General features: G+C 41.6%; 1 protein-coding gene across 1 annotated transcript; it reads right to left on the reverse strand.

Moving 5' to 3' along the window:
- Nucleotides 1-1,921: 1,921 nt before the first annotated feature.
- On the reverse strand, nt 1,922-23,192 carry OC90 (otoconin 90). Its single transcript, XM_058818828.1, has 15 exons — nt 23,147-23,192; nt 19,362-19,427; nt 19,089-19,148; nt 18,661-18,835; nt 15,979-16,091; nt 14,441-14,569; nt 12,398-12,439; nt 11,983-12,039; nt 8,968-9,018; nt 8,608-8,664; nt 6,569-6,718; nt 6,122-6,211; nt 4,363-4,537; nt 3,237-3,343; nt 1,922-2,244 (listed from the first exon to the last, which is right to left on the reverse strand). Exons 1-15 carry the CDS (start codon nt 23,190-23,192, stop codon nt 1,922-1,924), a joined length of 1,641 nt encoding a protein of 546 aa, XP_058674811.1.
- Between the last annotated feature and the right edge of the window lie 4,192 nt (nt 23,193-27,384).

Genomic DNA, 27,384 nt, shown 5'->3' on the forward strand with positions numbered 1-27,384 from the left:
CAGCTCTGCAGTGCAATTCATTCACCTGCTTACAGGCCGTTTTCCATATTTCAGCTTATTTGTCTCACTTTCTCATTGCAATATTTATTTATAAATTCTGTGAAATGTAAAATAATTTTTCATCCCTATAATAAAAGCTGATAAAAGTTGCAGTGTAATGCAGATCTCATCCTCAGCATAGGACAAAAATGGGCATTTTGCAGTTTTAGCAATTTGCTTCAGCTCTGAGATGTCCTTTTTCTGTACAGCATAAAGGGGGAGTTAATTAAAATCTTGTCTGCAAATAGAATTTCTCACATCACTTATTTGACCTGTTAAAGGAAGATTTTTCACTAGGGCTGAAGGTGTAGCCACTGAGATCCAGAGGGATTCACGTGACTAAATACCTTTGGGGTTTATTTTGGGAGTTTGTGTGGTGGGATTTGTTTGTTTGTGCTTTGTTGGGGAGGGGGGGTGATAATGTTTGGTTTTTTGTTTGTTTGTTTAGGGTTTGTTTGTTTGGGGGGTTTTTAAATGTAGTAATCCTTTGCACTTTTAATGTAGGAAAAAGGGGGTGTATCACCAGCCAGAAGTTTATCCAATATAAACTGCTCATCCAAGAACATTCACAGGCATTTTCACCTGCTCTTCTCACACTGTTCAGTTCACACAGGATCACATGCTGGGGTTCAGTGAACTGCTGCAGGATCTGGAAGAACACAGGCAGCATCTCTGTACCCAGCATGAGGGTACATGGAGAATGTCATTGGATATTAGGGATACATGCTACAGTCATTGGTCTGTAGGAATACTTTGGTGACACAGTTCAGTCCTGTAGAACAAGATAGAGAAGAAATCCAGACCTTTCAGAGCAGCTGAATGAGTCACTGGGAAGTTTGCAACATTTTTTGTCCTAGGAAGTGTTGGTGAGTCATGGAATCATAGAATGGGTTGGGTTGGAAGGGATCTTTAGAGGTTTGCCATGGCCTGATATTATACCTCTCTCCCTTCAAGTCTGTTTTAAAGCCTGTCAGTCAGTCCTGATAGCTCATGAGCAAAGACCCTCTTGCCCATGTGAGAAATGTGAATCCCATCTGACACAAACAGGTCTGGTGTTGTGCTGATGATCCTATTACCACAAAACCCCAAATTCTGGCTGTGACCCCAGCCATGGGGCCAGGTACTGATAGACTGAGCCTGTCTGTTCCTGCATGACCTATGCTCCACATTTCCTATCAGTCATTCCAAGGTGGTGAAGTCTCTTTTGATCATCCTTGGACTGTACATTGTGACTTCATCACCCCAACATGGAAGAGTAACAGTCCAAGAGCTGTACCAGGCTGGAAAGTTTCCTGCTCATGTCCTTAACTTAGGCCCCAGAGAAGAAAGAGGCTTCCCTAAGAGGAAGGTCAGTCCAGCATTTTGGACCTGTTGCCCTCAGAAAGGAGTCACACACAGCTATAGACAGGAATGAACAAAAGAACTTTCATGCAATTACTTTAGCTTTGCTTCTGGGTGTTTCCTGCTAAGCTCAGTAAAGGAAAAATGTCCACAGAGGGAGTAGTTGCAGGTTGGTTTAATTAAAAACCTGGAAAACTTGGACACTATCAGCAAGATCCAGTCTGAACCAAGTGCACAGTTAACAAAAGTCAGTCTGATCATAACAGTTTTTACATTAAAAAATCAAGTGAAGTTATATAGAACACTGTCCAATAATTATTTAAGGTAATATCTGACCTAGACAGATGCTCCATAGTGCTGACCTCCCCACAGTAAGGAGTTGATACAGCCTAACACCTAATCCTAGTCTATGATTATGTCATTTGTGTGCTGGAGAGTGTGAGGCAGCGTGCAGAGGATGAGGAGGGCAGGTGTTCAGTGCCTGGCTGCTGTCCTGGCCCTTGCCAAGCCCCTGGAGGTGGATGGTGTTCTGCCCTCAGGGTTATCTGCCCTCGTGCCCCCCAGTTCTGGCATTCCTCAAGTGACGCCGCGTCCCTCTCCTGGCTCTCCGCAATCCTCCCCGCCGGGCTCCTTCCTCCTCACTGCTCTCCTCGGAGCTGGAAGCCCCTGTGCCTGTTTGGGAGCCTGTTTGGGTGCCTGCTGGAGCCCTTTCAGCAGAGTCCCCTGGGCAGGAGAGCTTCTCCTCCCGGCAGCCCTGCCCGTGGGGCAGCTTCAGGCTGGCATTGAAGGCAGCAGAGGCCATGCACTCGGCCGCAGCCATGTCACAGGCACAGAGGAGCTTCTCACACGTGCTCTGCCCAATGCCTGAAAGAGAAATTTCACAATTCACCTTTGAAAGCTGTTGAACTTACTTCTTGTATAATTTGCCACAGGTAGATGAGGTTTTGAAAATAAAATTTTCAAATCTGCCATGAATTTTAGTCTCCAAAGTCACCATTAATTTCCTAAACAAAAGCCTGGCACCAAGGTGCTGGGCAGTGGAAGGTTCTGCTGGCTTTAGTTGAATTTGTGAATGTAAAGACACAAGTAGCTGACTTCCTACCATAACTATAAAATGTCTGAATGTAAGTTTCTCAGCCTGACCTGGTCTGTAGCAGGCTTAGATCCTGCAATGCCCCCATGGCGTTCAGCAGTCTAAGATACAAAATGCCTAGTCATGATGACTGGACCTTAGAAGCCCCTTTTTCCCCCTCAGACCCTTGCTTATCTCTCTGTAAAACTACAGGTCACTTTCCTTTTGACTCCTGCTATTGGACACTTTCTAAAACCCCTATATCCTATAAAACCCTTACTTTTGCCCAGCTCAGCAGAAGAGCTGTCCCTGAGAACATTCACAGAATATTCAATAAAAACTCCTGTGGAACCTCACACAGCCTTCTCCTCTCTCTGCATCTGCCTAGGCACCTAGCAAGAATCAGAGAGCTGAAATCACAAATGACCTGATAATCACTAGAGCTGATATCACTTAAGCTGGCTAAGGCAGCCAGTGGCTGGGGACCGCTTGGGAACTGGGACAGTCTGTTCCAAACAGGACTGCGCTATCCGGATCCACTGCAGCCTGCTGGGGACACCCCGAAACCCGGCAGAGGCCACATTACTGCTCACATACACAGCAGTGTAATAACCTTTGTCTCAACTAGGAAAAAAGTTTAAATTTATAGTAAACATTGCTAATTTTTTGTAAGCTAAATATTTCTGTCTCCATACTGAGCTCTAGCAGCTCTGTCATAGTGTCATCAGTCTATCATGTTGATATCGTCATCAGGACATGAGAGTTTCCTCTCACACAAGCTTACATTTTGGTGAGTGATCAAAACATACAACTTCAGATCTCAAATTTATTTCTGCATGACATCCAAGTTTCTTAACTTGCTCCATACAGCAGTGATGAGAGAAGCAGCATCTAAATAAAGAGTAGAAATAAATGGAAAATACTTACTCTTCCTGAATCCCAGAACTCTCACAATTCTTTGTGTTTATTTTCAATGCCCATTAAAACTAAAAAAAAATAGTTTTCATACCCTGGAATGTTTTTTCCTATGAAGAACAAAAAACAACCCAAGCTGTTCCTACCTTCTTCCTGTATTTCTTCCTATTTTCACCTTCCTCTTCCTAAGTCTTTTCATGTCATGTGTTTAAAGAGGGGTGTATTTTAAATTCAAGACACATAATTACAATTGTAATTGACCTATCTGCCCTGAAAAGTGTCTTCAGTGTTCAAATCTTGGCTAGAAATCTGAAAATTGCATCATGATACCCAGATCATGCCATCATTTAATCAAATTTTTCATTCCTGGGCTGTCTTGTTTGTGTATGAGTGCAGGAAAAAGGAGTGTGCTCTGCTTGGACCTGATGTGCCCCAACTGTTATTAACTTCCTCAGAGGAGGAGGTTTTTAGCTGTAAATGCAGCACTCCCAGAGATACTTTTATTTGTGCAATTGTCTGCATTGCCCCTCATCATCAGCCCTGCTGGCTCTTGGCTGCAGCTCTGACAGAACTTTGCTCCAGCTTTGACACAACTCTGCTTCAGCTCTGTTCCTTTCTGGAGGACAATGTGCCCTGGGTGGATGTTAATTCTTCTCTTCAGAAGTCACTTTTCAAGCCACCTCTGAGCCAAGTGACCCTTATCCTCATCCCTTTGATATTCTCCTCCTTCTGCTCTGCTCACCTCCCATCATTCTCCTTTCTTATGTGGAGTTAGTAAGTCCTCTCCAAAACATTGCCACAACAATAGAATGTGGTTTAGTCACATGAGAGTATTTTGTGTTTTATGTACTTAAGTGGATTTTTTTCCCCCAGAATGTGCCCTGACTACTGCTCCATAGCTGTACAATGCCCAGAAAATGTTGTACTGATCTTCCTTGGTCCATGGGCGCCACAGTACCACCCACAGGTAATGGCACACACAGAGGAGCCCTCACCTGTCCAGTGCATCCGCGGGATCTCCTCTTCCCTCTTGGCCACAGTAGCAGCCATAGGACTCAAATTCCTCTGGGCATCTCCCAGTTAGGCAGAACAGCATTTCTCCAAGCTGGGGCAGCTCCCTCTCCACTCTTCCACGTCCTCTCTCTTGCAGAAAGGTCAATCGCTCGCACACTGCAAAGCAAAGTTGTTATTTGACATTGTGTTCTCACTGCTTGAGGGCTCTCTTGTGAAGGTAGAAGTGTTTCCAGAGCTATCAGAAACTTTGAAGGACAACACTTCACCACCTCTAAATTACTGCTTCAGTCCATGAATTATGGCTCTTAGAGTACTGCTGACTGAGCAAGACAGCAAAAGGGCAAGGCAGTTTAAAGGGGAGAGAGATTCCTAGGAAGATAGAACATACAAGTCAAATTGGACTGCAATGAGAATACTTAGCAGTCCTTTGTAATCTTTCAAAGGTAAATTTTTCTTTTGGAATATTCAAACTCAGCTGAGTATTCAATGGTTTATGTCTTGCTGATTTGGAAAATGCAGTCCTAACCTCTTGTGCTTCCACAGTAATAGCTGGGCAATGACCATGTTTGGCTGAAGGAAACAATATTTTATTAAAATATCATTTGAAATATAATCCAATTTGAGCTGCAGTGCCCCTGGGCCAAATGCAGGAGTCATCTGTTGTAATGACTATTGCTCTGCTGAGGGTTTGGCATCACCAAATCCCAATCCTAATGTGTCTGTGGCTCCCTCTACTCAGGAAGAACTGATATTATGGGAATTATTAATAAGATTTGAAAAAACACAATGTTCCATATCAGGAAGAAGACATCAAAGGGACCTGTTCTGGGACTTTGCAGGGGAAAGGATGTAAGAGGCTGATGCAGGAGAAGGAGGGAGGGAGAGTTTCTGTTCCCTCTGCATCCTCCCTTCTCCCACAAGTAATCCCATCTCCCCCCCTGCAGCTCTAGTCTGATTCCCTGCTCCTGTCAGGGTCAATCCTGGATTACTGTTTCCAACAGGAAATTCTGCCCATGTGCCTTCCTGGGTCTTGATTCATTCATGTTAAATCCCAGAATAAACCACAGGCTCAGGGAATTGATCTGTGCTCTCTAAAAGCTGGTATTTTAAAATTGTATTTTCCATTTTAGTGAAAGGTGGGGTTGATTCTTCTGCTCTTTTCCAGTTCCAGGGCCGCTTCTCTCCATTGGGAAGCCTAAAAAGATGGATGAGACAGTCCTTGAGTGTGAATTTATAGCCAGGACAGGTCTAAAATGTCTTAGGATCTCTGGGATCCCCGAGCAGGAATTGGAACAGAATCAGAAATGATGAGAAAAAGTCTGACTGGCAATGGCAAAACTGTGGCAAAAGGTCAGAATGAAGAGCAGGAAAATTCCTATTGCTGCTGCTGCTTATAAAACAAAGCAACTTAGAGATGTGATTAAATTACTTCCAGCAAATAAAAGCAGGGAGAAACATTCCCTGAGCTCATTTTAGATACTGCACTATATGAGAAAAATTTCCTTACAAGCTAATAATTAGTAGTTTTTATAAGTGTTGCTGACAGCATACTGGCAGAAGAGATTAAAGTGATGGAAGCTTTTGCAGATGTCTCCACCTCCTCTTCTTCTAAGTACCAATACATATGTGCTTAACTGGTTTAAAATAACTATAATATTTATATATAATACATACCTGTTTTTAATACAGAGGCTGCTGAATATTTCATCAGATGTAATGGGGAAAAAGCCCTTTATTTACCTTTTCCTGCAGGTCCCCTCTCAGGCAGTCCCAGGTCCAGAGCTCTGCCAGAGGAAGCTGTGCTCAGGCCACCCTTTGCAGGGCTTGTCTCTGGAGAAGGCAAATGCACTGATTACACTTGTGAAGGGAGAATGACTCTTCTTTCAGGAGTGTGTCCAAAAGTCCATATTCCAAACTATTATCAGCTGCAGTCTCCTAAAATGTGTTAATTTTTAGTGGGAGATTGTTTATTAGTGTTTAGTTAAGCTTTCCTGGTCAGGTGGCAGAGGGCTTCTCTTTCCAGGGCAGTCAGTGCTATTCTTCCTGTGTTGTACACAACCTCCAGATTTAAATAACAAAATAGTTTCATTCTACATATCCATGAAAAATGCTGGCTCCTCACATAGCTGTAAACAGGAATAGGGGAGTGCTCTAAATTAGAAAAAGTGTAATTAATTTTTCACTTGCCTTTTGCTTTTGTCCTTGCAGGTGTGCCTGCAGGACTCCTGTTGGTGGAGACAATTTTGACTTGCATTGAGTTACTGTCTCCTGGGAATGAGGCTGGGGAGGTGGTTATCTCTTCCGCTGGGACCAAAGCTTCCATGAATCCATCTTCTTCTGAATAAGCAGAAAAAAGAAAGCAGAAGAAGAAATAGAAAATAAACAGCAAGATTTTAGTTTTAGATAGCTGGTGAGAGTAATATCCTCAGGCAGAACCAGTGAGAATTGATGGTCACAGAGAAGGAGTGTCTGAGAGGAAAACTGGAAAAGCAGAGTATCCACACTGGTCATTTATGCACATCCCTTGCCTTTCAGAAGAAAGGACTGTGGTTAACCATATCCAATTTAACTCCTGATTGTTTTTTTTGTTTTTTTTTTTTTTTTTTAATTCTCTATGTACTGAGACAAAGAGCTTTGCCAGGTGCTGAAAATCATATTTGCTGTTTAGTCAGCTGTACTGACAGATAAAGTAGAAGCAAGATGTCATTTGCTGAGTAAATTGCTTTAAAAGTGTCTGTCTACCTGAAGTTTCTACAACTGAGAGTAACATCAGTGAAAGAAGAAATTATTTGATTGATGCAGAGCTGGGTGACTGAAGGGTTTACTGAGTTGTAACCACAAGGAAATATTGAGGGCAAAAATAAGTTGAAAAATAATTATTTTCGGGAGATTCTTTATCCTAAAAAATATTTTGGTTTTTTTTTTAGATTATCTTATTTGTTTTTAGATTATCTGACACTTTATTGTTGATCAGGAATGTTTTGTTGAATTTGGAGGTACTTAAAATCTTTTTATACCTTTTTTATATAATCTAATTTTTAATGAAAACACTTATCAAATGGTTTCACTTCCTTTTCTAAATGTCAATGTGAACCATGTGGCATTTCACAAAAGAAATACTTTTAAAATACTAATGGGCATGTATTTTCATATTTTTAAAGCTTTCTTTTTGAATTCTTTGGCTGAATTTATTGATTGGACTAAAGTCAAACTCATTAAGCTTGTCCCTCTGATGTTCTGGTTTTAGTATGTGTTGAAAATAACCTGTCACAGGATAAGAGAACAGATTAAAAGAAATTAAAGCACTGCTAAGAACACAGCAAAGCCCATGAAAGGTGGCAGAAAGGGATCAATAATCACACACTGGTTTTGATAGCCCAGCATGGTGCACATTTTATGCCACTTTGTTTGGCAGTGAAATGTTGAAATGAAAGTGATTCCTGCTGGATGTAAAAAATAAAACCAGAGTTTGGGAAATTCTACACTTAGCTAAGAATAGATATCACAAATAATCTCGTGGGAGCTGTGCAGACCTAAAACACAATACACAGATTTTCTGGTGCATTCAGTTAATGTAGGAGAATATTTGGGGATTTTGACCAGTGCTTAGTACGGCAGTGCTGAATCCATTGGGGTGGGAGACAGGGACATTGTTCAGACAGTGTAATCAGAGTTAAAAATGACTGCTCTCTACTCTTCATATGCAGTTTTCTCTGACGTTTTTCTGGTGGATTTCAGCCTGTCTGGATAATCCTTTCTACCTAAAAGGGGCCAGAGGAAACTTCCAGATCTACCAAGGTGCTCCATTTTCAGCTGTGCCTACTGGTGAGGCTGTGCTCAAAGCACAGACACCTGCAAAAGCTGGAACAGGTTTTACACTGGGAGAGAGTTCCATGAAATTATCTGCAATAAAGGAGGAGGCAAAATCAAAATAAACCCTCCTGGCAGCAGATGCTGCGAATGTAATTTACAGAAACAACCATTATATTATTAAACCTTATGTGAAGAGGCTTTCAGAAACACTTGGATGAGGAGTGCAAATGAGTGGCTGGAGGCAAGGAACAGCTAATGCTTCTCAGGTTTTATTGCCTGTGTATCTTCTATCTGACCCTGATCTAAATTTGATTCTCTGACAGCCCTGTTGCCACCATGTACAGAGTTTTAACTGTGATGCTTTTAGATGAAGAATTGCTGTGTCAGCCAAAGAAAAACTGAGGGTCACTGACCTTTAATTGAGAGGATGGGGGGAGCAGGAGCTGTGCCTCTGTGGTCCCTTGAGGTAACTGTACAAAAAACAGAGGCATCATGGTACTGACCTGCCAGCTGAATTTCTGCCATGCATTTCTGAAATTACTTTGACTTAAAGCATTATAAAGCTTAACCAAACAGCCTGGAATTATAAAGATGGTAATTAGGAGAAGCAAAGTGTTTTGCTGAAGGATGTGCAAGTCAGCAGAAGAAATATTATCCAAAAATCCTGTGCTGAAGATTTTTGACTGTGACACCACAGAGCTTCACAAATGAAAATCCATCTTCACCTGTAGTCAAGAGTGCCAAATTTGTCAACAAAATTTAATGAATCTTACCTCTGGCTTTGGAAGTTGCCAAGACTCTGTCACGGGGCTCAAAAGAAGCCACTGTTGAAAATAGAAAATATAAACTCAGGAAACACTTTGCCAGCACAGTTATGGACAGTCAGGCTGCTGAGAAGAGCTTTTTCTGAAAACAGGAAGATACAGGCATAGCATGGAGAGACATTTGCCTGTTTTTCTCAGTGGTGTATTGATGGTTGTAGACAAACTGATACTCATAAATTAATCTCATTGCATGCAAATAATGTACATAGCACTAACACAGGATTCTATGAAAGAAGTGCAAATATGGCTGAATTGGGAAATTCAATATAAGGTCCATTTGACAAAGAGACTAAACAGGGTTAGGTCTGCCATCCCAGTGTTGTGCACAGAAGGATGCTGGGCTCCTTGTGAACACCTTGTGTTTGCCTGCACTGAGAGTCAGGTATGGATGGGCAGCCATAAGTCCAAATAATTCCCTGACCTCTAACTTGTTTTCTTGCCCTGACAAAATGATTTTCTTTTGTCAGCTGCATTTTGGTAAATTATAAAAATAGCTATCAAATGATCTAAAAAATCATCTCCACATTTTTTTTTCTGTGTTGTTAGGATGTCATGATGTGAAGACTAACTTGTTAAATCCTTTGAATGAGTTTCTCAATGATACTTAGCTTTGGTTTAATGAAGCTTCCACAGTTGTCAATGTTGAAGATTCTTTGGGCTTAAAGAGGAAGACAACTGGTTAAATAGTAAATGGTTCTACAAATGTTTCCTTCAAAGACTGATTAGCAACATTATCTATATTGTTTTCAGCTTTCTAAAATTCCTAATACAGGTTTTTGTTCTTGGAACCTTATGATGGACTGTGCCTCATTAGGGAGCAGGAGTAGTTATTTTCAGGAAGTAAAACATTGCTTCAGAAGTGCAAATACAGATGCTCTCATTCCTTCAGGAGTTCTGTTTTCTATTACAAAGTGTCCCAGAAGCAGACAGAAAAACATGAACCAACCCTGGAGCTGCTGCTAGGTGAGAATGAAAAATATTGTAAAAAACTACTTTGATAATCCAGGAGAGCTATGAAGGAACAGCCAGCCCTTACATTCAGCATAAAGCCTTTTCAGGTACCTACACTTGTGCATGTGCTGCTATTTAAAAATATAAAAACCAAATAAACCTACAAACCTTTAAATGTCAGAAACATTTTTTTTCATAAAAAGAAAAAAAAATCCATGTGGTTTTCATTATTCCAGATTCACACTTAGGGCAATGGCACACACAGAGGAGCACACTAAAGCTTTAAATCAGATTCTCAAAAAAATCCAGCTTTCCACCTCTCCCTGTGCAAGCTGGTTTGGTGGAAAGATCCCTGCCCACAGCAGGAGATTTGGAATGAGATGATCTTTAAGGGCCCTTCCAACACAAACCCCTCTGTGATTTTCTGGGTTAAGCAGTGGCCTGGTTGCACGTCAGTGCATGTTGCTTCTGTGCTTGGCAGATTTGGGGTCTATGAACAGAGAAACATGGAATCACCAAGGTAGGAAGAGACCTTCAGATCACCCAAGCCAGCTGTCAGCCCTGCCCTGCCTCTATAATCCCTAAACCACCAAACCACATTGCACAGTGCCAGATCCAAACTCCTCCTAAACACCTCCAGGGGTGGTAACTCCAGCACCTTCCTGGGCAGTCCAATGTCTGAGTGCCTGAACAGAGAAAAACTTCTTGTGAATATCTCATCCGAATCCTCCTGTCTCATCTTAAGAACATTTCCTCTGATTGTTTTCCTGCAGGCACAGCAGAGGAGACCAACCCCTACCTCACCACACCCTCCTGTCAGGTGGTTTTGGAGAGCCACGAGGTTCCACTGAGCCTGCTCTTCTCAAGACCAAACAAACCCATCTGCCTCTGCCACTCCTCATAAGAAATGTTCTCTTGTCCTCTCATGAGCCTTGTTGCCTTTCTCTGGACACACCCCAGCCCCTCAATGTCCTTTTTAAAGTGAGGGAACCAGAGCTGAGCACAGCACTCAGGGTGCAGCCTCCTGGTGCTGAGGGGTGATCACTGCCCTGGTCCTGCTGCTCACTCTGCTGCTGGCACAGGCCAAGGTGCCATTGACCTTCTGGGCCACCTGGGCACTCACTGGCTCCTACTGAGGCAGCTGTGTACCCACCAGCACCCCCAGGCCATTTTCCAAACAGCTCTGGTGCCATTTCAACCTTAACAGCAGTGTGGCTTTGCTTGTGATGGAGCCACAAAACAAAAGTACTAAACTGGGTAAGAGTCCAAGACTGGTCTCCCTCTCAACTTCCTATCTTGGCCTTCCCAGAGCTACCAAGGGCTTTGGGTGCTTCTGTCCCTGGCCTGTCACGTGGTGGTGCTCACCATGCAGGCAAGAGAACAGATTCTCACTGCAGCAGTGAGGTTTTGCAATTACCCACTCCTCATAAGACAATCATTGATCGTAGCAGAAAAAAAAAAAGACTTCCATGACAACCACTCAGCGTTGCTGTTTAGGGACTCACCAAGGAGGCTCCCGAGTGAGGAGGTTTCAGCCTGGATCTCTTTGTTACAAGTAAATAAAATAAAAACTGGTGGCTCATTGGCACAAATCATGCTCAGAATTTCCTCGTGCTACTGCTTGATCTTAATTAATTCAATATCTTTTAAACATAAGAATATGTAATTGGCTGTGGGTCCAGTGGTTGGCACCCACAGAGGGCATCTCTGCCAAACAGCTCACCTGCTCCAGCCTGTGTTCCCAGGGAAAAAAAGCTGTTTTGATGAAAACAGGTTTTGTTGTAGAGCATTCATTCTCAGCCCTTGCAAAACTCACTGTAAACACTGGTTAAACACATTACATGCGCAAATTGAAAAATTGCACCTTCTCATTCAATTTTGAACTCCATCACCAAAACATTACATCTAGTTTTACAGCAGTCCTTTTAGATGGGCAGAAAGAAAGCAAATATATTGTATTCTCTCAGCTGTTGGGAGCTGCAAGCAGGGCTTTGTTCACTCTAAGTTGCAAACCTTCTTCCACAGATGCAGTCACAGCCAGTGTTTCATCATTCCCTTGATGAACCAATGCTGCAAAAAGAAAAAATGTTTTACTCCAGAAACTCATGGCTTAGGATGCTCCTTAGACTGTGTCCTGGAATAACATGATCAGAGTCATCAAAAAGGAACTTATTTCTAAATATTATTCTGACTACAGCAGCAGTATTAAAATATTGCTTTAGTATTTATACCCTGCTGATACTAAATTCTATTGAGCTACATGCAGTATAATAATAAAATAAAAAAATCCCAAAGAGTTTCAACCTCAACAAGAGGAATTGGCTGGCAGTCAGCATTCTTTAAATTCCCATTTCTTCAACTTATTTTTCTGAGTATAAGCTGGTCTCAATTTAATACATTCCAGACAAGAATTACAGAGGTGACCTACCCTCCATGTGTCGTGTTGTCAGCTCTCTCTTGCTGGTTGTTTCTGAAAGAGAAAAGTCTCTCATAAAGTGTGAGAAGGGGATTTTTTTCACTGTTTGATCTGAACTGCACAAATCAGGAGCCCATTGAATGTATTCCTATTAAATATTTAGTCAAATATGCCCATTTCACTCAATTTTTTCTCTGTAATAAAGAACCTACCAAAATCCTTTGCCTATGGATTCATCAGATAGGGAATTTTTTTTTCCAAAGTTAGAACTGGACAAAACAGCTGCACAGAAGGATTATAATATGTGTGAACATTAAGTGAAAATGTTTCACGCACCTAATATTAGCAGAGGCATCCAGTGAACTCAAATGGAATCTGTCTTTGTCAGTAGTGATAAAGTCAGCATGATTTTCCTGTTCGCAAAGAACAATTTCCCCTTTACCTTTGGTGTGTTGGATCTACCATACTGTATATCAGGGACATCTGATCCCAGTAGAAGATTACTGTCTTAAAAAAAGACACAAGCTGGCTTTGATGCAAACCTTCCTGGGGCATTTTCTTCTCCCTTGATGCACTCATGAGGGTGTGCACACATCCAGGCTGTGATTCAGGTGTGTGTCTGTCTGTCCTTAGCACTGGAGGCAGTGACTGTGACCCAAAGTATTAGAAAAGCTAATGCTGATTTTCACATCTCCCTCAGTTTGGGAACCCAGAGCTCCTGCCCCTGCCATGCTCTGGTTGCAATCCATATGAAAGAAGTTTTTAATGCAGGCCTGCTCCCACGGGGAAGGCATTTGATCTTGCAGGGCTGTGATTTCAGCTGCAGAGCAGAGATCAGTGTGTGACCATGGGGATAAACCTCCCCTTCATCCTTAGTAGGGTTTATTTCCCTCCAGAATAGAAACCAAGTAACTGAACAGAGGAAGCCTGTTTTTGCTTTTCCAGTCAGTTTTTGAATGGTTTAAGGGAAGATTTGGCTTAGCAATATTTTTAGTATTTTCTGCTAGTGACATCACCACAAGTGTCCCTCATTTATTTCAGGTGGCAGAAGCTTCATGAAGAAAAAGATTTCTTCACATCTAACTTGAATTTCCCTGTTGCAGTTGTGTTCCTTGCACCCTGTGCACCTCCAGGAAGGTCTGGCTGCATCTTCTCTGCACACCCCACTCAGTACTGAGTGTTAGGAGTATAACAGCTGCCCATTTTTTTAAAAGGTTGCAGAGTTCACAGGTTGGGCCAGTTGCTGCCAGGGTGGAGTTCTAACTGTTTGTTATTGTAATCACCTGTCGTTTTCATTAAATACCTGTCCTGATGGTATTCCCCCTTTTGTGGAGTGACACCATGCTGCTTCCTGGAGGATGGCACAGGGGGTGAAGAGGAGGAGACCTCGGAGTTAGCATACAAATAACATTGGTCCAGCATGCAACGGGAGAAGCCTCTCACCAAACCTAGCCCAAAACCCCTAAAAACAACGAGCCAACATGAAATGGAAAAATCAAAGTGATGACCAGACGTGAGGAACAGAATCTAGTGTCTGCTAAGACCCTTTAAAGATGTTGGCTACATGAGGACATCAAATATTAAACCAGAAATTTAGGGTATCTCCTGATGCTCTCCTGAGGATGAAACCCCCAGCTCTGCCCACAGACCAGTGGACTAAATTGCACTTGCAGATCCATCGCTTCTCCCCACCCGAACTGATCACTTTTAATAAAGGCATTAAAAAGGAGAAATGTCTCCTGCCTTCATTTATTTTACTGAGAACTGCAAAAAGATCCCCCCCAAGTCTTCTCCTCTTTCCTCATGGACTCCAGCCCTTTCCCCAGCCCAGAGGCCTCTCCTGGCCCTGCTCCAGGACAGCAATCAGTCTGCCACCACCTTCTGTCCTGGTACTCACCCAAGTAGCAGTAAATGGACAGGACACATGAAACTGAGACCAGGTTTATGGCAGGAAAGCACCCAGCTCCTGCTTCATTCTCGTTGGGTCACATTGGGTGCCAGCAGAAAATCTGGCAGGAGGGGGCACTGGGTCAGATCCCAGTAAATGGTTATTACCTGTAACTGGAGATGGGCAGAAGGAGACATCCAGCCCATTCAGGGAGGAGTTGATCTGGGCATTCACAAAACATTCAATGGCATCTTTGTCACAGGTGCAGAGGAACTGTTCACAGGGATCCACAGACTCTGGAGATAAAACAAAAATCCAAACAAGGCACCATTGAAAAATCCTCTCCACTTTCTGCTTTTTCCTCCTGTAAGGTTTGTGCCTGTATTTTGTTAGTCCAAACCTATTTATACTGTGCTTCTCCATGCAAAACATGGACAAGCTTCATAGTCCAACTCTTGCTTTAAACACCAGTTGATCTAGCCTGGCATGACTGTCAATAAATTATTGCCTCTTTGGTTGTTTCTGCAGAGTATTGAGGACTACAGAGCAAGGCTCTATTCTTCCATGGAAAACTTAATCCAGCTGATGCTGCATTTAACATTTCACAGACTGCATCAAAATATTCTTCCTAACTCCAAGAGATCACAGTCCACAATCCAAGCCTTTCATGGATAGGTGATTTGCTCCTTATAAAGAATCAGAGAACCTTAGAACAGCTTGGACTGGAAGGTGTGTTAAACCTCACGTCATTCCACCCCCTGCCATGGCAGGGACATCTTCCACTAGCATAGGGTGCTCAAAGCCCCATCCAGCCTGCCCTTGAACACTTCCAGGGATGAGGCATCCACAGGTTCTCTGGGCAACTTGTGTCAGTGCCTTACTGCCCTCAAAGTTAAAAATTTCTTCCTAACACAAAGGATATGAAACATTTTCCCAAGAAATACTGTTTTCCCTCTTCAAAATTTCCTACCTTTCAGAATTTAAGAAAACATTGACTTTTCATAGCTGTCACACTTCTATTTTGTATTTGTGATGGGGACTATACAGAAAGAGCTTAAAAAGCATTATTAATGCTTAAATGCACTTGGGCAATTAGAGATTGGCCTAAATAAAAAAAATGGTTTTAATTTGAAACAAGAAATGGAAATTGGATCAGATTGTTGCTTAAATAGGATGTAAGGGTATTCGTTTGGGGATTCTGCTCCTCTTTGTTGGTATCCTCAAACCATGTTCTAGCATTTAGTCTTTTCTGAGAGCCAAAACTAGATGAAAAATTATTTTACATGTTATTAGGCATTAAAGAACCCCACTCTTGTCAGGCTTGTACCAGCATTGCATGGAATAGCTCCTGTTATAACACACAATCTCTGCCCTCACTGGTGACAGAGCTGTAGCTGAGGAGTGTGTGTGACCCTCTGAACAAAGAATTTGATCCCTCAAAGTGCAGAAAAATCAGGCCTTGATGCCTCAGAAGAAGATAGTTTTTCAGGTCTCTCCTCAGCATCTGCTGCATTTCTGATGTGTGCAGACATCTCCAGCAATGCTTAGTGGCCTTGCAAAGTAAGGGAAAGCCCAGGAAGAGGCTGCCTCTTGGAGGAGCTCCGGGAAGTGAAGTGATTAATTTATCTATGACTCCTGGTAGGTAGACCAGAATGAACTTCTGGTGAGGCTCCAGTGTTAAGCTCTTTTGACAGGTCAATCTCACCACAGGTCAGGTTTTTAGTAGAGCAGCTGGCATCTGCAGAGATCTTTGATGGGTCCCACGTGCACTCCATCTCCAGCGCTTCCTCGTAGCATCTGCGGTGCTGAAAGCAGCATCTTAAAGAGGAAATAACAGAGAGGTCAAACCATTCAGTTTGATCCCCAGACAAAAGAAAGGCTGAGTGCTGCCTTTCCCTGAGTCAGAGTGGCAGGATAACCATGGCTGCATGCAAAACTGAATGGTGGGAGCAGGTCTGCCTGCTGTGGGTGACCAAACATTTCTGTCTTGCTGTGATTCCCAGGTGCTTGCAAGGACTTTGCAGGCACTTCATATAAGAAATCCACTGCCAGTGCACAAATACTTCCCCTCAGCACTGTCAGCTCACTGACAAGCAAAGCCCCACAAGTCAGCCCTAGAGATCTTGGATCCAGTCCTGTCCCAACCTTCCTCACTGCAGATTTGGAGAACTAAACTGAACCTGGCACTCAGGGAGGGTTAAGGGCTCTGCAATGTGAATTCCTGTATCCCATTGGGACTATATAAATACACACAGTTTTATCCTCCATTTCTTGTACTTCTATGCAACATCACAATTGAAATGCACCATTTAGCCATTGGAAAGGGTCACAAAATATTTTTCTCACACTGGAGTAAAGCAGTTTTCTCCTGCCACTATACATCACAAGCAGTCAGAAACCTTGGGTTTTCCTGCATCCCTGTTGTTCTGCCAAACTCAAATTGCCTACAGGACCACTTCAGCTTTGAGTAGCAATAAAAAGTCAAATAAACCAACAAGCTCTTCTTCAGTCCTCTCCTCTCTTCAGCTCTTTGCATCTCCACAACATCTCTGTGCACTGACATCAGCTGTAAATGAAACTCCAAGTAAAAGAGTCATCATTTACCCCAGGTAAAATTGTTTAAACAGTCTTGCTGTTAGATTCAGATTGAAATACCCTTATTTCAGAGAAATGGACTCAAAACACAGCTCTGTTATTGAGTTGTGTTTGTCCTGGAAAATGCTGAAGACAAGGACAACACAAACATCTGAACCCAGCATCTGCTGCCAGGAAGGCTCACACCTGCTCCTTGCCAGGCTTCCTTCTAGGGAGCCCTTCTGCACATGCTACACATGCACTTTCACTTTTTCACCTCCTCTATTTAGAAAGAATTTAATATTAAATAACTCTCTGTATTAATAAATAATTATCACAATATTTTATTTGTCTTCACAACCAGGGGAGCCCAAGGAATGTATCTAAAAAAAGTGAGGGCAAATATCATTCAGCAGAAATGCCTGATGGCTCCTCTGCACCATAAATTCTACTGTGCCTTGTTCTAGAGATGAGGCTGAAATCTGTGTGAGCTCCACCAGGAACAGGGTTTTGAACACCTGCCTGGTGATGTCCCAACAGTCGTCTGACTCTACATGAGGTGTAGTGTGGTGTTAGCTTCTAAAAGCTCTTCTAACTGCATAAGAAGTCTAACACAAACTCTGCACTTCTTGTTTGTTTAGAGATTCATGATAACATCAACATTTACAGCAACAGTTAATCTAAAAATTCAGTTAGATTCCCTTTGCAAGCAGGGAAGGGATTGTTTCCCTGTCATTGCAAGACATGATTGTCTTCTGGGCCTGCTTCTCTTTGACAAGGTCTGTGGAGGCTCCTAATTTAGATATGCCCATGAGCTACTCTGGAAATGGGAAAAGGTTGCTCTCACAGGCACTAGTACTTCCCCATGCCTTAAAAACCTGCTGTGAGGCATTGAGTCCTTTTCTATGGAACAGAAATGGCGCAGGCAAGCCCCAAGATTTGCAAAACTATTTTCTAAGAAATAAAATCAGTGAAAAAAAAAATGCAACACTGTGGGAACTGTCTGTGGGAGAAACAGGCAAGCCACTGGTTTGGAGGCCCCCTTGAAGCAAGAGCACATCTCTGTCAGTGGCAAAGCAATAATCAGTCTCTGTTTGCTGCACATGGCAGTAGGAATCCTGTGCTGATAGGGAACGCTCACCCCAGGGCTGCACAACAATTTGTAAACACAAACTGGCTGTGTGGGTGATTCTCAGGACAAACCTGCTGATGGATGTTTCTGCAGTCTCTGGGTTTGTGCTGCTCTGCACTAAAATGGAGCTGAGTGAAGCAAGAGCCCAGGTGCTCAGCTCTGGGGTATCAATCCATGGAACTGACTCAGGCTCCCATTTCAGGATGTCATCACAATTGTTCAGAAAACCTTTCACAGAGAAGTTCCATGGCTTATTTCCAGTAGCAGGGTTAGATCTCCATTTTCCCAGCCATCCCGTGCTGCAGAGTGGATGGATTAATTTCCACCTATGTATAGGCTTAGCCCTTTGTGAGCCATTGCTGTCTTCACTCAGGGAATTAATACATTACACTGTTGGAAAACCCATTTTCTTCACAGACATGGATGTATCTTGATTCTCTTTGAAATTCCTTTCCCATCTCCTGCTGATATAATTAAACAACTATTTGATTGTCCTGGCCTGAGATTACATTTTCTCTCACTAGAGCCAGATGGTGTGGGTCTTACTTACCCCCAAATAAATCTATCTTTTTTTTACTGTTTCTAAATAATTTACACAGGTGTTATGCTTTGGGTAATCAGAGCAGGAGGGCATTTCTTGCCAGTCAGGGCAGAAAAGGACCTCTCATGGGTGTGACTTACTCATCAGCTTCATCCACGGGGAGCCCTTCCATCTCAAACCGGCAAGAGCAGCCATAGTCCTCGAAATCCCTGGGGCAAAACCCAGTGACACACTTCATTCTGTTCACAAAGTTGAGAAGGGCAGGGAAGTTGGTGAAGATGGACTGTAACCAGGTGAAGTGAGAGCCCAGGCAGTCTGGAAGGAGAAGAGCCATAAAGCACCTGGTCAGTGGAGGTGAGGCAGGTGTGGGTGATACTTGCATGAGCACAGAGCCCAGACCAGGCAGGGACATTGGGCAGTGCTTGGCACTCAGCAGTGCTTGGTGTTACAGTGGCCTTTGGGGAGATCTGCATCCACAAAAATCACTGTTTCATCTTAATAAATATATAAAAACAAACCCCACAGGATTTCTATTCGTAGCTAAAGTACAATTGGAACAGGTACGTACCAAAAAATAATGCAACGCTTTCCACATTTTGAAAGACTCCATTGAAAAGTGTGGCATTGTCTAAATGAAAACAAACAAACAAACAAACAATGCTTACTTTAAAAAAAAAACATTTCTCCCCCTACCAGCCTTCCCCTAGTCTCACTTCAGTTGTTAAACCATTTTGAGATGAGTCCCTGGCTATTTGCTCTCACTTCCCTGTGATGCTTCTGGAGTACAAGGATTCCCACTGCCATGCAATATTGCAGAAAGTAAAGCTTAAACCTTTCTTACTCAAGATTCTTTCAGGTGTGTTAAGCAGCTCTGGCAGGAATGGTGGTGGCTCCAGTTCTTGGCCACCTACCTCAGCAAATAAATTTGAGAAGAAAAAGGTTTAAATGTAAAAAAAACAAAAAACAAACAACAACAACAAAACAAAAAACCAAACCAAAACAAAAAAAAACCCAAAAGATCACAATTAACCAGCAACATATATTTCATTATGACACACTGCATGCATTTTGAATATCTTCATACACTGGTAAACTGATTTATCAAAGACATGAAGTACTTGCTCAGCTCCACCCCCACCCTGGAAAGCCCAGAATTGTACTGGTGTGGACTGGTGTGTACTGGTGTGTACTTCAATTCAAAACACAGTCCCCGTTGAGCAGGTATTGCTGCTGGGGATGAGCTAACCCTTGTCTTCCTGTTCTCCTCTGAATAGTTGCCCTTTCAGGGACAAATTAGTAGAATTATATAAAATTGGTTTAGTGCCCACCTATGTCCCAAGCACTCTGTAACCCTGTGCTATAATGTGAAGCAGGGTTATTTAAAGTGATCTGGTTTTTCTAAGTCAATCTTGGCCTCTTGCCTTAATGCCTCATTGTCTCTCTTCCTATAACTTCATATTTCAACTTAATTATTTTTTCTTCCTTTTGAAGATGACATGGTATATTTGGTGTATTTCAACACTTCCATTCTTTCTGTTGGCCAAATTCTGATTTAGAGTAAAATCTAACATTTGTTCTCTCCCTTCCCATTTTTAACCTGGTTTTTTTTCCTCTGCATGATTTCAGAAGACAGTGTATTACTTTGGATTTATTTAACCTTGGCTTTTAAAAAAATGTAGTAAGTAAAGTGTATTTGCTGTCTCAAGATTCTATATATTTAAAACTGAAAAAGCCCATGGTGTTAAATTCATGGCATAACTTATGTCTCAGAATAACTGGCATTAGGAAAGCTGTCCTTTTTGTCTGAAAAAATTCTGGGAAAGAGCTGACAGTTGTCTTGCTCATCTGTTACATTTTCCTGCAATAAATATAGAAGTAAAAGAGTAAAGCAGAGTAATGGTGTTTTTAGACAGGAGGCTTAACTCTATGCTTAGTAAAGCATTAAGAAAAATAGGATTTTTCTTTTTTTTTAAAGATCATATATAAGTGCTTTCTCAGGATGACCACAACTTTGTGATGTGAACAAGATTTTCATGGTAATAGTCATATCCTCCCAGCAATTAATTTCTCAAGTTCAGTTGCAGAATATGGGTATAGGATTGAGTGAGTCAGGAGGAGGTTCTTCCTCTCTTGTGTTATTCTTTTCCCTGAAACTCTTGGTCACAATGAGAAGCTTTTAGATAAAGAGTAATCCATCAAAAGTGTCCTTCTCTGCAGCAGGACTAAGGGGAGAAAATTGCTTTCCACAAACCAGAAAAAGTCTCCTAAATAAAGGCTGATCTTTTCACAGAACTGTAACAAGTCTGTTGAAAGCCTCATTGCCATGAGGAATTCAGCTTCAGGCAAAATAATGGCATGCCTTGCAGAAAACCAGCATTGAATGCTCTATTTGTACACATGCTTGCTAGAGAAAAACTAACCCTTATTTTCTGGCCTAAAGCCTGTATTTCCTCTGCAATGACAAACATCACCTGGGCCAGGTTCTGTCACGTGCAGCTGGAGCCAGGTCTGACACACTGCACAACACCACAGCTCAAACCAAGTGTTGAAGAAGAGCCATTAATCATTTGGTTCTTTCAGCAAAATGTTTGGAAAACAGGAAAATTCCATAGAGTTGAAATGTGTCAGAGGAGAAAATTGACAAAACCATATTCCAGGGGTACTGGAACTGTGATTGCTCCACTATCCTTCACTTGCTGTTAGTTCTTCTGGGCAAGCTGAACTGTGTACTCCCAATTAACACATAAATGTTTGAAGTTCCCCTGGAGAGGAATGTCTGCTCAGCACTTTGGTAAATCATTGGCTCTTCTAATCCTATAATTACAGAGAAAAACTTTTTTATTTGTCACCAAGTCAAGATCAATGAACCAATGTTTGCTAACAGGATTGCTTACTTTTGTTTAAATTGGTGGTGGGAGGAACAAGGAGAAAATACTTTCTGGAGTAATTATTCTCTTTTCCTCTTTTGGTATCATGTATTTGGAAATACTGTCCTGTATAATTCCCTGTAGAGGCAGTCTAAGATTTCACTACAAAAATCAATCCTTCAAATCTCAGAAGACCCTGGGGATGACAACTTGTCTCACCTCTCTCCAAAACCTGTTAAAAAATTCAGTACATTTTGAGGAGACTCCTGTATGATACATCAGCTCTTGGGCTTTCCCATTGTATACCTTATCCATGGAATTTCTTTTAATGTTCAGTTACATATAAAATTGTTTCTGGACTGCATCTGTGATTTTCCTACCTGACAACAGTTTTCTGAAATGTTGTACAAAAAATCCCATCAAAAAATCATCACTGCACCTCTAGTTGTCTTTTTCAGCCATGGCTCACTGAAATGTCCTAAATCAGGGCATGGATGCATTAAAATCCTTGGGAAGCAAAAACCTTGACTATGCCAGAAAAAATCAGGGTGCAGCAAACCCAAACAATTTGATTTATTCAAGGTAAATCACATTAATTCCTCTCAAAGATGCTCTTTCATGCACAGATATTTGCTTCAGTCTCAAAGCAGAGATCAGCAGAATAAATCCCACAGAAATATAAATCAATAATCCTCCCCAAACCTAAACGTGGTAACACTTTAAATATTCATGTTCTCATTGTATTTAGCTAAAGGGAAAGAATCTAAACACTGCTGCACAGCCTTTTAAGGTTTTGGGGACTTTTTTCAAATGTTTTGTCAGAAAAATATATGACTGTCCAGATATTTTTGAGTGCAGTATCAATATAAAAATATATATTTTTAAAATAAATAAATAGTTCAGATATTTGGGCATTTGCTATCACTGCAGTGGGAAATGTGAATATTCTCTCTGATTTCTCTCTATATAGTAGGAGTGTTAAGGTTCAGCTCCATAATTTTAGCCTGTATGTTTTGTGTTAAACCTGTTTAATTTCTGAACTGCAATGCAAGCAACCCCTCAAAGGAGAAGCTGCTGGTGAAGCTGATGAAGGTCAGTGCAGAATTCTTCTGTGCTGGGTCCTGAGTTTTCTCTTCCCTAGAAATATCCCCATGAATTGACCAGAAATGGTGATAGACCTTGTAAGAGTCCTTTTCTTCACTTGCACATCATAACTCTCTCTGACACTTCTACACAGTGCAGAGACTGCAGAAATTTGAGATGTTTGTCCATCCCTGACTCAGGGAAGTTCATTCACTCATGACAATAAAATCCAAAGAGTTATATGAAGAAAAAGCTATTCATACTAAAATTTAAAAGAGGAGCTTTAGGTGGACATGGGTTCTATTTCAGGATCTACTGAACAGTTTGGAGAATTAAGATAATTCAAATGTATTTAATGAGTAGAATCTCTTTATATGGAACTTATAAATTTGGAGTCTTAATGGCTTAAATAATGACAAAGTGCTAGCAAAAAGAAATTGCAAATTTTTGGTTGTATTTTCAACCCCACTACTTATTTTGTTGCTTCACTACAAGTTGTGAGAAAAATATTTTATAAGCACTTCATAAAGAAATGTCTTCAAGTGCACTTGGGTGTTGAACACCAAAATTTGAGCAGAGAGCAGGTGTGTTTCTAAGGGACTGTTTCCAAATGCTCATACTTAAAATAGTATTTTGACATAATGTCAACTAATCATAAAAATACATTGCCACTTACCACTGTACACCACCATGGACATAGACACCAGCAGAATTACAATCATTTTTTGTATAATCCAAAGACAAGAAAAAAGTCACACAGCAGACTGGTGTGCCTGGTGAGTCAAGTAAAATGTTAGACAGAATGTTATCTCTTCAATCTGGGATTAGGAAGACACCATCTTGGGAAATCATTCTTTTGTAGCCTGGATATATTTCTGCTTGATAAAATTCAGTTTTTACCCTTCTCATAGTAAATGCACATATTAAAGGAAAGATGAACCTTATATATCCTTATTTTACCAATGTTGTCTAAAAGTCTGACTAACAATATTAATTTTGGTATTGCTTTGAGTCAAGAGACTATGAAGTTGCCATGTAGCAATAAAATGGTGCGCTTGCAGTTTCTTTTGTTTTGCAAACAGTTTTCACATCTTCCTTCATCTCATACAATGTGCAAACAATTCTTATGTTTAAATGAAGATACTGTGAAACGCTGTGTAAATGAAGTTATTCTGATATTATATCTATTGGAATTCAGTTTATCCACAATCCATTATATTTACTTCATATCACAAAAAATTGTAGTCAAACATTTATTCTAATCTATGTTGAGACTCATCTAATATATCATAATTTTTCCTAATGAGGAATAAATAATGATGTTATTTGGAGATCTTCAAGATATGTGTGTAAGAAATTCTTCTCAATGTGTTGCACTAGTATTCATGAAATGGAAGATGACAGATTGGTTTTTAACTACAGTCACAAATTACTCTAAATTTCAAACAAGTAAGTCAGGCATAGGACATTTTACAGCCAAAAAAATGAACACACACACATATATGTACCTGCTTATTATTATCTGCTATTCTTAACTCAAATATGGAATGAATTTCTAATAGAAAATCTTGTAATATTTTATCAGGAAGTGAAATTATAAATCTAACAGCTCTAAACATTTATAGTCTATTTTCCCAAATCTCTTCCCTATGTTTTTTGTCTATTACTGCAAAGTTACAAATAGCTTATTCTACTTTGTTTTCTTCTTGCTTCCCTTATTATGGAGAACATCTAGAAAAACTTACCTTGAGGGATATTATCCCAAAGCAGCTGGATGGAAAACAAATGAGTATCAGAAAAGCCAGTACTAACTTATTTATACCCACTTGGATGTAGACCTCACCCATGTGATTCCTTCCTTTATCAAACCCACTTCAACATTTATTAATTAATTCTGCCATGAGATTCCTTGGAGTCTTTATGCCCAGTGTATCTGTAATATGGCTCCAGCCATGTAAAGGATCTATACTGGGAAGTCTGTACTGCAGGTGCCTTCACCATATAATAACTTTCCCTAATGCTCTTGGCTGTAATTAAATAACAGACATGCCATTGTTATTAATCACTCCCAAAATCTCTTGGGCATGTGAATGTGGCTTTAATGGCTTAGCAAGAGGTAGTGTTTGGTGATGAAAGATGAGTGAGAGTTTACACAGCTTTAAACACTGGCATTCCTCAGGGTTGGGAAGTCCTCTTTAATCTATCCCCAGTGGCTCTGGTCCAAGGCTGAGTGAAATGCAGGAGAAGGTTGGTTCAGTGAGCTTGGGGCAGGCTGCTTTCCATCAGGAAGGTGTGCTTTCTGCCAGGGCCAGACACAGCTACCCTTCAAAGAGTCCTTCAACAGAGACAAACTGCCCACTGAACTGCAGCATGGAGAAGTGAGAAGTCTGACAGTTGGGAATTGTAAAAATACTTACATGAGCAAAAGGCCCTTTGACTCTGTGACCTACAAAGTTTTCAGGAAAAAAGGTTTTCACGGTCACCTGTAAGATCTTCATGGAGAAGCTGTTGATGTCTGAGCTGGATGTGCCTGGGGAGGTGGTTGAAAATGGACTGGTGAGGCCACAAGGGTGGTGGCCAGTGGCACAGGGTCTATTGGGAAGCCAGTGCCTGGTGGTGCATTCCAGCAGCCAGTGCTGGATCCAGCCCTGCCTAGCATCTCCATGAATGGGCTGGATGATGGGGCAGAATGGACCCTCAGAGAGCTGGCAGGTGACACTGAATGGGATGAGTGACTGGAATTTCCAAGGGTCATGCAGCCATCCAGGACCTCAACAGGAACTCCATGAAGTTCAACAAGAAGAGCCAAGTCTTGCATCTGGAGAGGTGCAGCCTCACACACCAAGATGTGCTGGTGGCCACCTATCTGGGAAGCAGCTTGCTAGAAAAGGACCTGGGCTCCTGCTGGACACAGGGTTGAACAGGAGTGAGAGGGGTGCCCCTGCAGCAGAGAGGGCTCAGCATGTGCTGCATTGGGCAAAGTGCTGCCTGCAGGTTGAAGGAGGGGTTCTGCCCCTCTGCTCTGCACTGGTGAGGCCACATCTGCAGGGCTGTGTCCAATTCTGGGCTTCCCAGTGTAGGACAGACATGGAAAAACTTGGGACAGGTCAGAGAAGGGGCACAGAGATGATGAAGGGACCAGAACATCTCTCATGAGGAGGGGGCTGTAGGAATGTGCTTCTTGTTGATGGAGACAAAACTATCCTTTGTCCCTTTAAAAAGGAAATAAGGCCAGAAGTTTTTCTCTTTGATTAGGTGAAAAAGGCATCTCATAGGACCCAGGGGACTTCACCTCAAACTTAAGGATAGCTAACTGGACAGGAGCCAAAAATTCTTGCCTAGGCCATTTACTAAAAAAAGAAGAGAACAAAGAAACTAATTGCTTTTGTGAGGTGTTTCACCAAGGGCAGGAGGGCCTCTTGCCCCTAAATTGGTTTTTCTCTGTAAAGAGTTTGTTATTTTGTCTTTTTTTAAAACCTTTTCGTTTCCAACACTGCAATAGAAGCCATCCTGCTGATTTTATGCCTTCTAAGGTAGCTAAGCTATTTTGGGTGTGCAATAGACCTCCAAGAGCTTATGAGATGTAGCTGGAGGAGGCTCCTATTTCAGGGGACAAGAGAGCTGGGACTCTTCCCTTGAGGAGCCTTGGGGGGATCTCATCAGTCCCGTAAACACCCGAGGGCAGGGTGCAATGGGACAGAGCCAGTCTCTGTGCAGCAGTGCCCAGTGACACAGCAAGAGACAATGGGCACAGACTGAGGCTGTTGCAACAGGGTGAGACCTCCCACAGCATGGCAGTGCCACAGCCATGTTATGGCACTTCTTGAACTTTGTGAAGTTCTTGTTGGCTCATTTCTTCAGCCTGTTGAGGTCCTTCTGGATAGCAGCGTGTCTTATTCCCAGCACATGCTCACTGTATTGACATTCCTATTTATTCCATTGGCCTAACTTTCAATATCTGCTGAAATTGGTACCACTCCAATCTATCCTGCTCTTTGACATGACAGAAGTTCTTCTCTCACACTATTAAGCACAACAGCAAAATGTATTTTAGAAGAGAACTACTGCATCCCACCTCTCCCGGGGGTCAGCATTGCTCATATTGTTATTTTCCTCCTTGGCTTTGCCTTTGAACATCTCTCTTCAGTGAAACATCAATGTGCAGCAGCTATAGTGCAAATAAACTTCTTATTTAAAAACAGTATTAATGGCTTGATGACATACTCTGGTAGCATAATGTTGCTGCAGTGTAGAAAACTATGGGATAATGTAATTGATTTCGTTATTCTTTCATTTTTTTCTAGAACTGCTTTTTAGTTCACCAGACTTGCATATGAAGGAAATGAAAGCTGGGTTGGAAGGGGCCCTGAGCAACCTGATCTGGTGAGACTGGAAGTAGAAAATCTTTAAGGTCCCTTCCAACCCAACCATTCTATAATTCCATGTTTCTGTGAATCCTGGCGAGCTCACACAAATACATCTCGAGTACAAAAGATTCTGTCACTTCCTGGGTTGGCACAACAGGAATTGCTAAAGTAATGAAAGTTTTTGATTTAGAAGGTAATCTGCATGTGTTTAACACCAGAGAGTTCTGCTTGTCTTCAATGTTTCAGGTTGCTTTTAAATTATTTTGCATTCGTTAATTTTGATTACCGTGTCTCATATATCAATAAAATAAATAGAAACTGTTTGCATTCATTAGCCAGCCATGTAAATATCTTTTATAAATAAGATTTTAAAAAGACTTGTAATGTTTTTATTGCAGTTACATCACTTGTATAAAAATCTCTGGTTTTTAGACATTATTTTTACAATGACTTGGTGGAGGAGACATTTCTAGGTTAACATCTGGTTAATAGCTTGTCTGATTTCAAATATTTACAAATAACAGGTTTCTTTCTGAGAAATCAAAAA

The sequence above is a fragment of the Ammospiza caudacuta genome, chromosome 1 (assembly GCF_027887145.1).
Source record: "Ammospiza caudacuta isolate bAmmCau1 chromosome 1, bAmmCau1.pri, whole genome shotgun sequence".
Classification (NCBI taxonomy): Eukaryota; Metazoa; Chordata; class Aves; order Passeriformes; family Passerellidae; genus Ammospiza; species Ammospiza caudacuta.

Bases quoted from the DNA above. Each gene is read 5' to 3' on its own strand.
- OC90 (XM_058818828.1), bottom strand. From the start codon at position 23,192: ATGATTGTAATTCTGCTGGTGTCTATGTCCATGGTGGTGTACAGTG. The intron at 12,440-14,440 runs GTAATAACCATT...TTTCTCTTTCAG, and splicing joins CTGCCCATCTCCAGTTACAG to AAACAACCAGCAAGAGAGAG. The intron at 12,040-12,397 runs GTAGGTCACCTC...TTCTTTTTGCAG, and splicing joins GACAACACGACACATGGAGG to CATTGGTTCATCAAGGGAAT.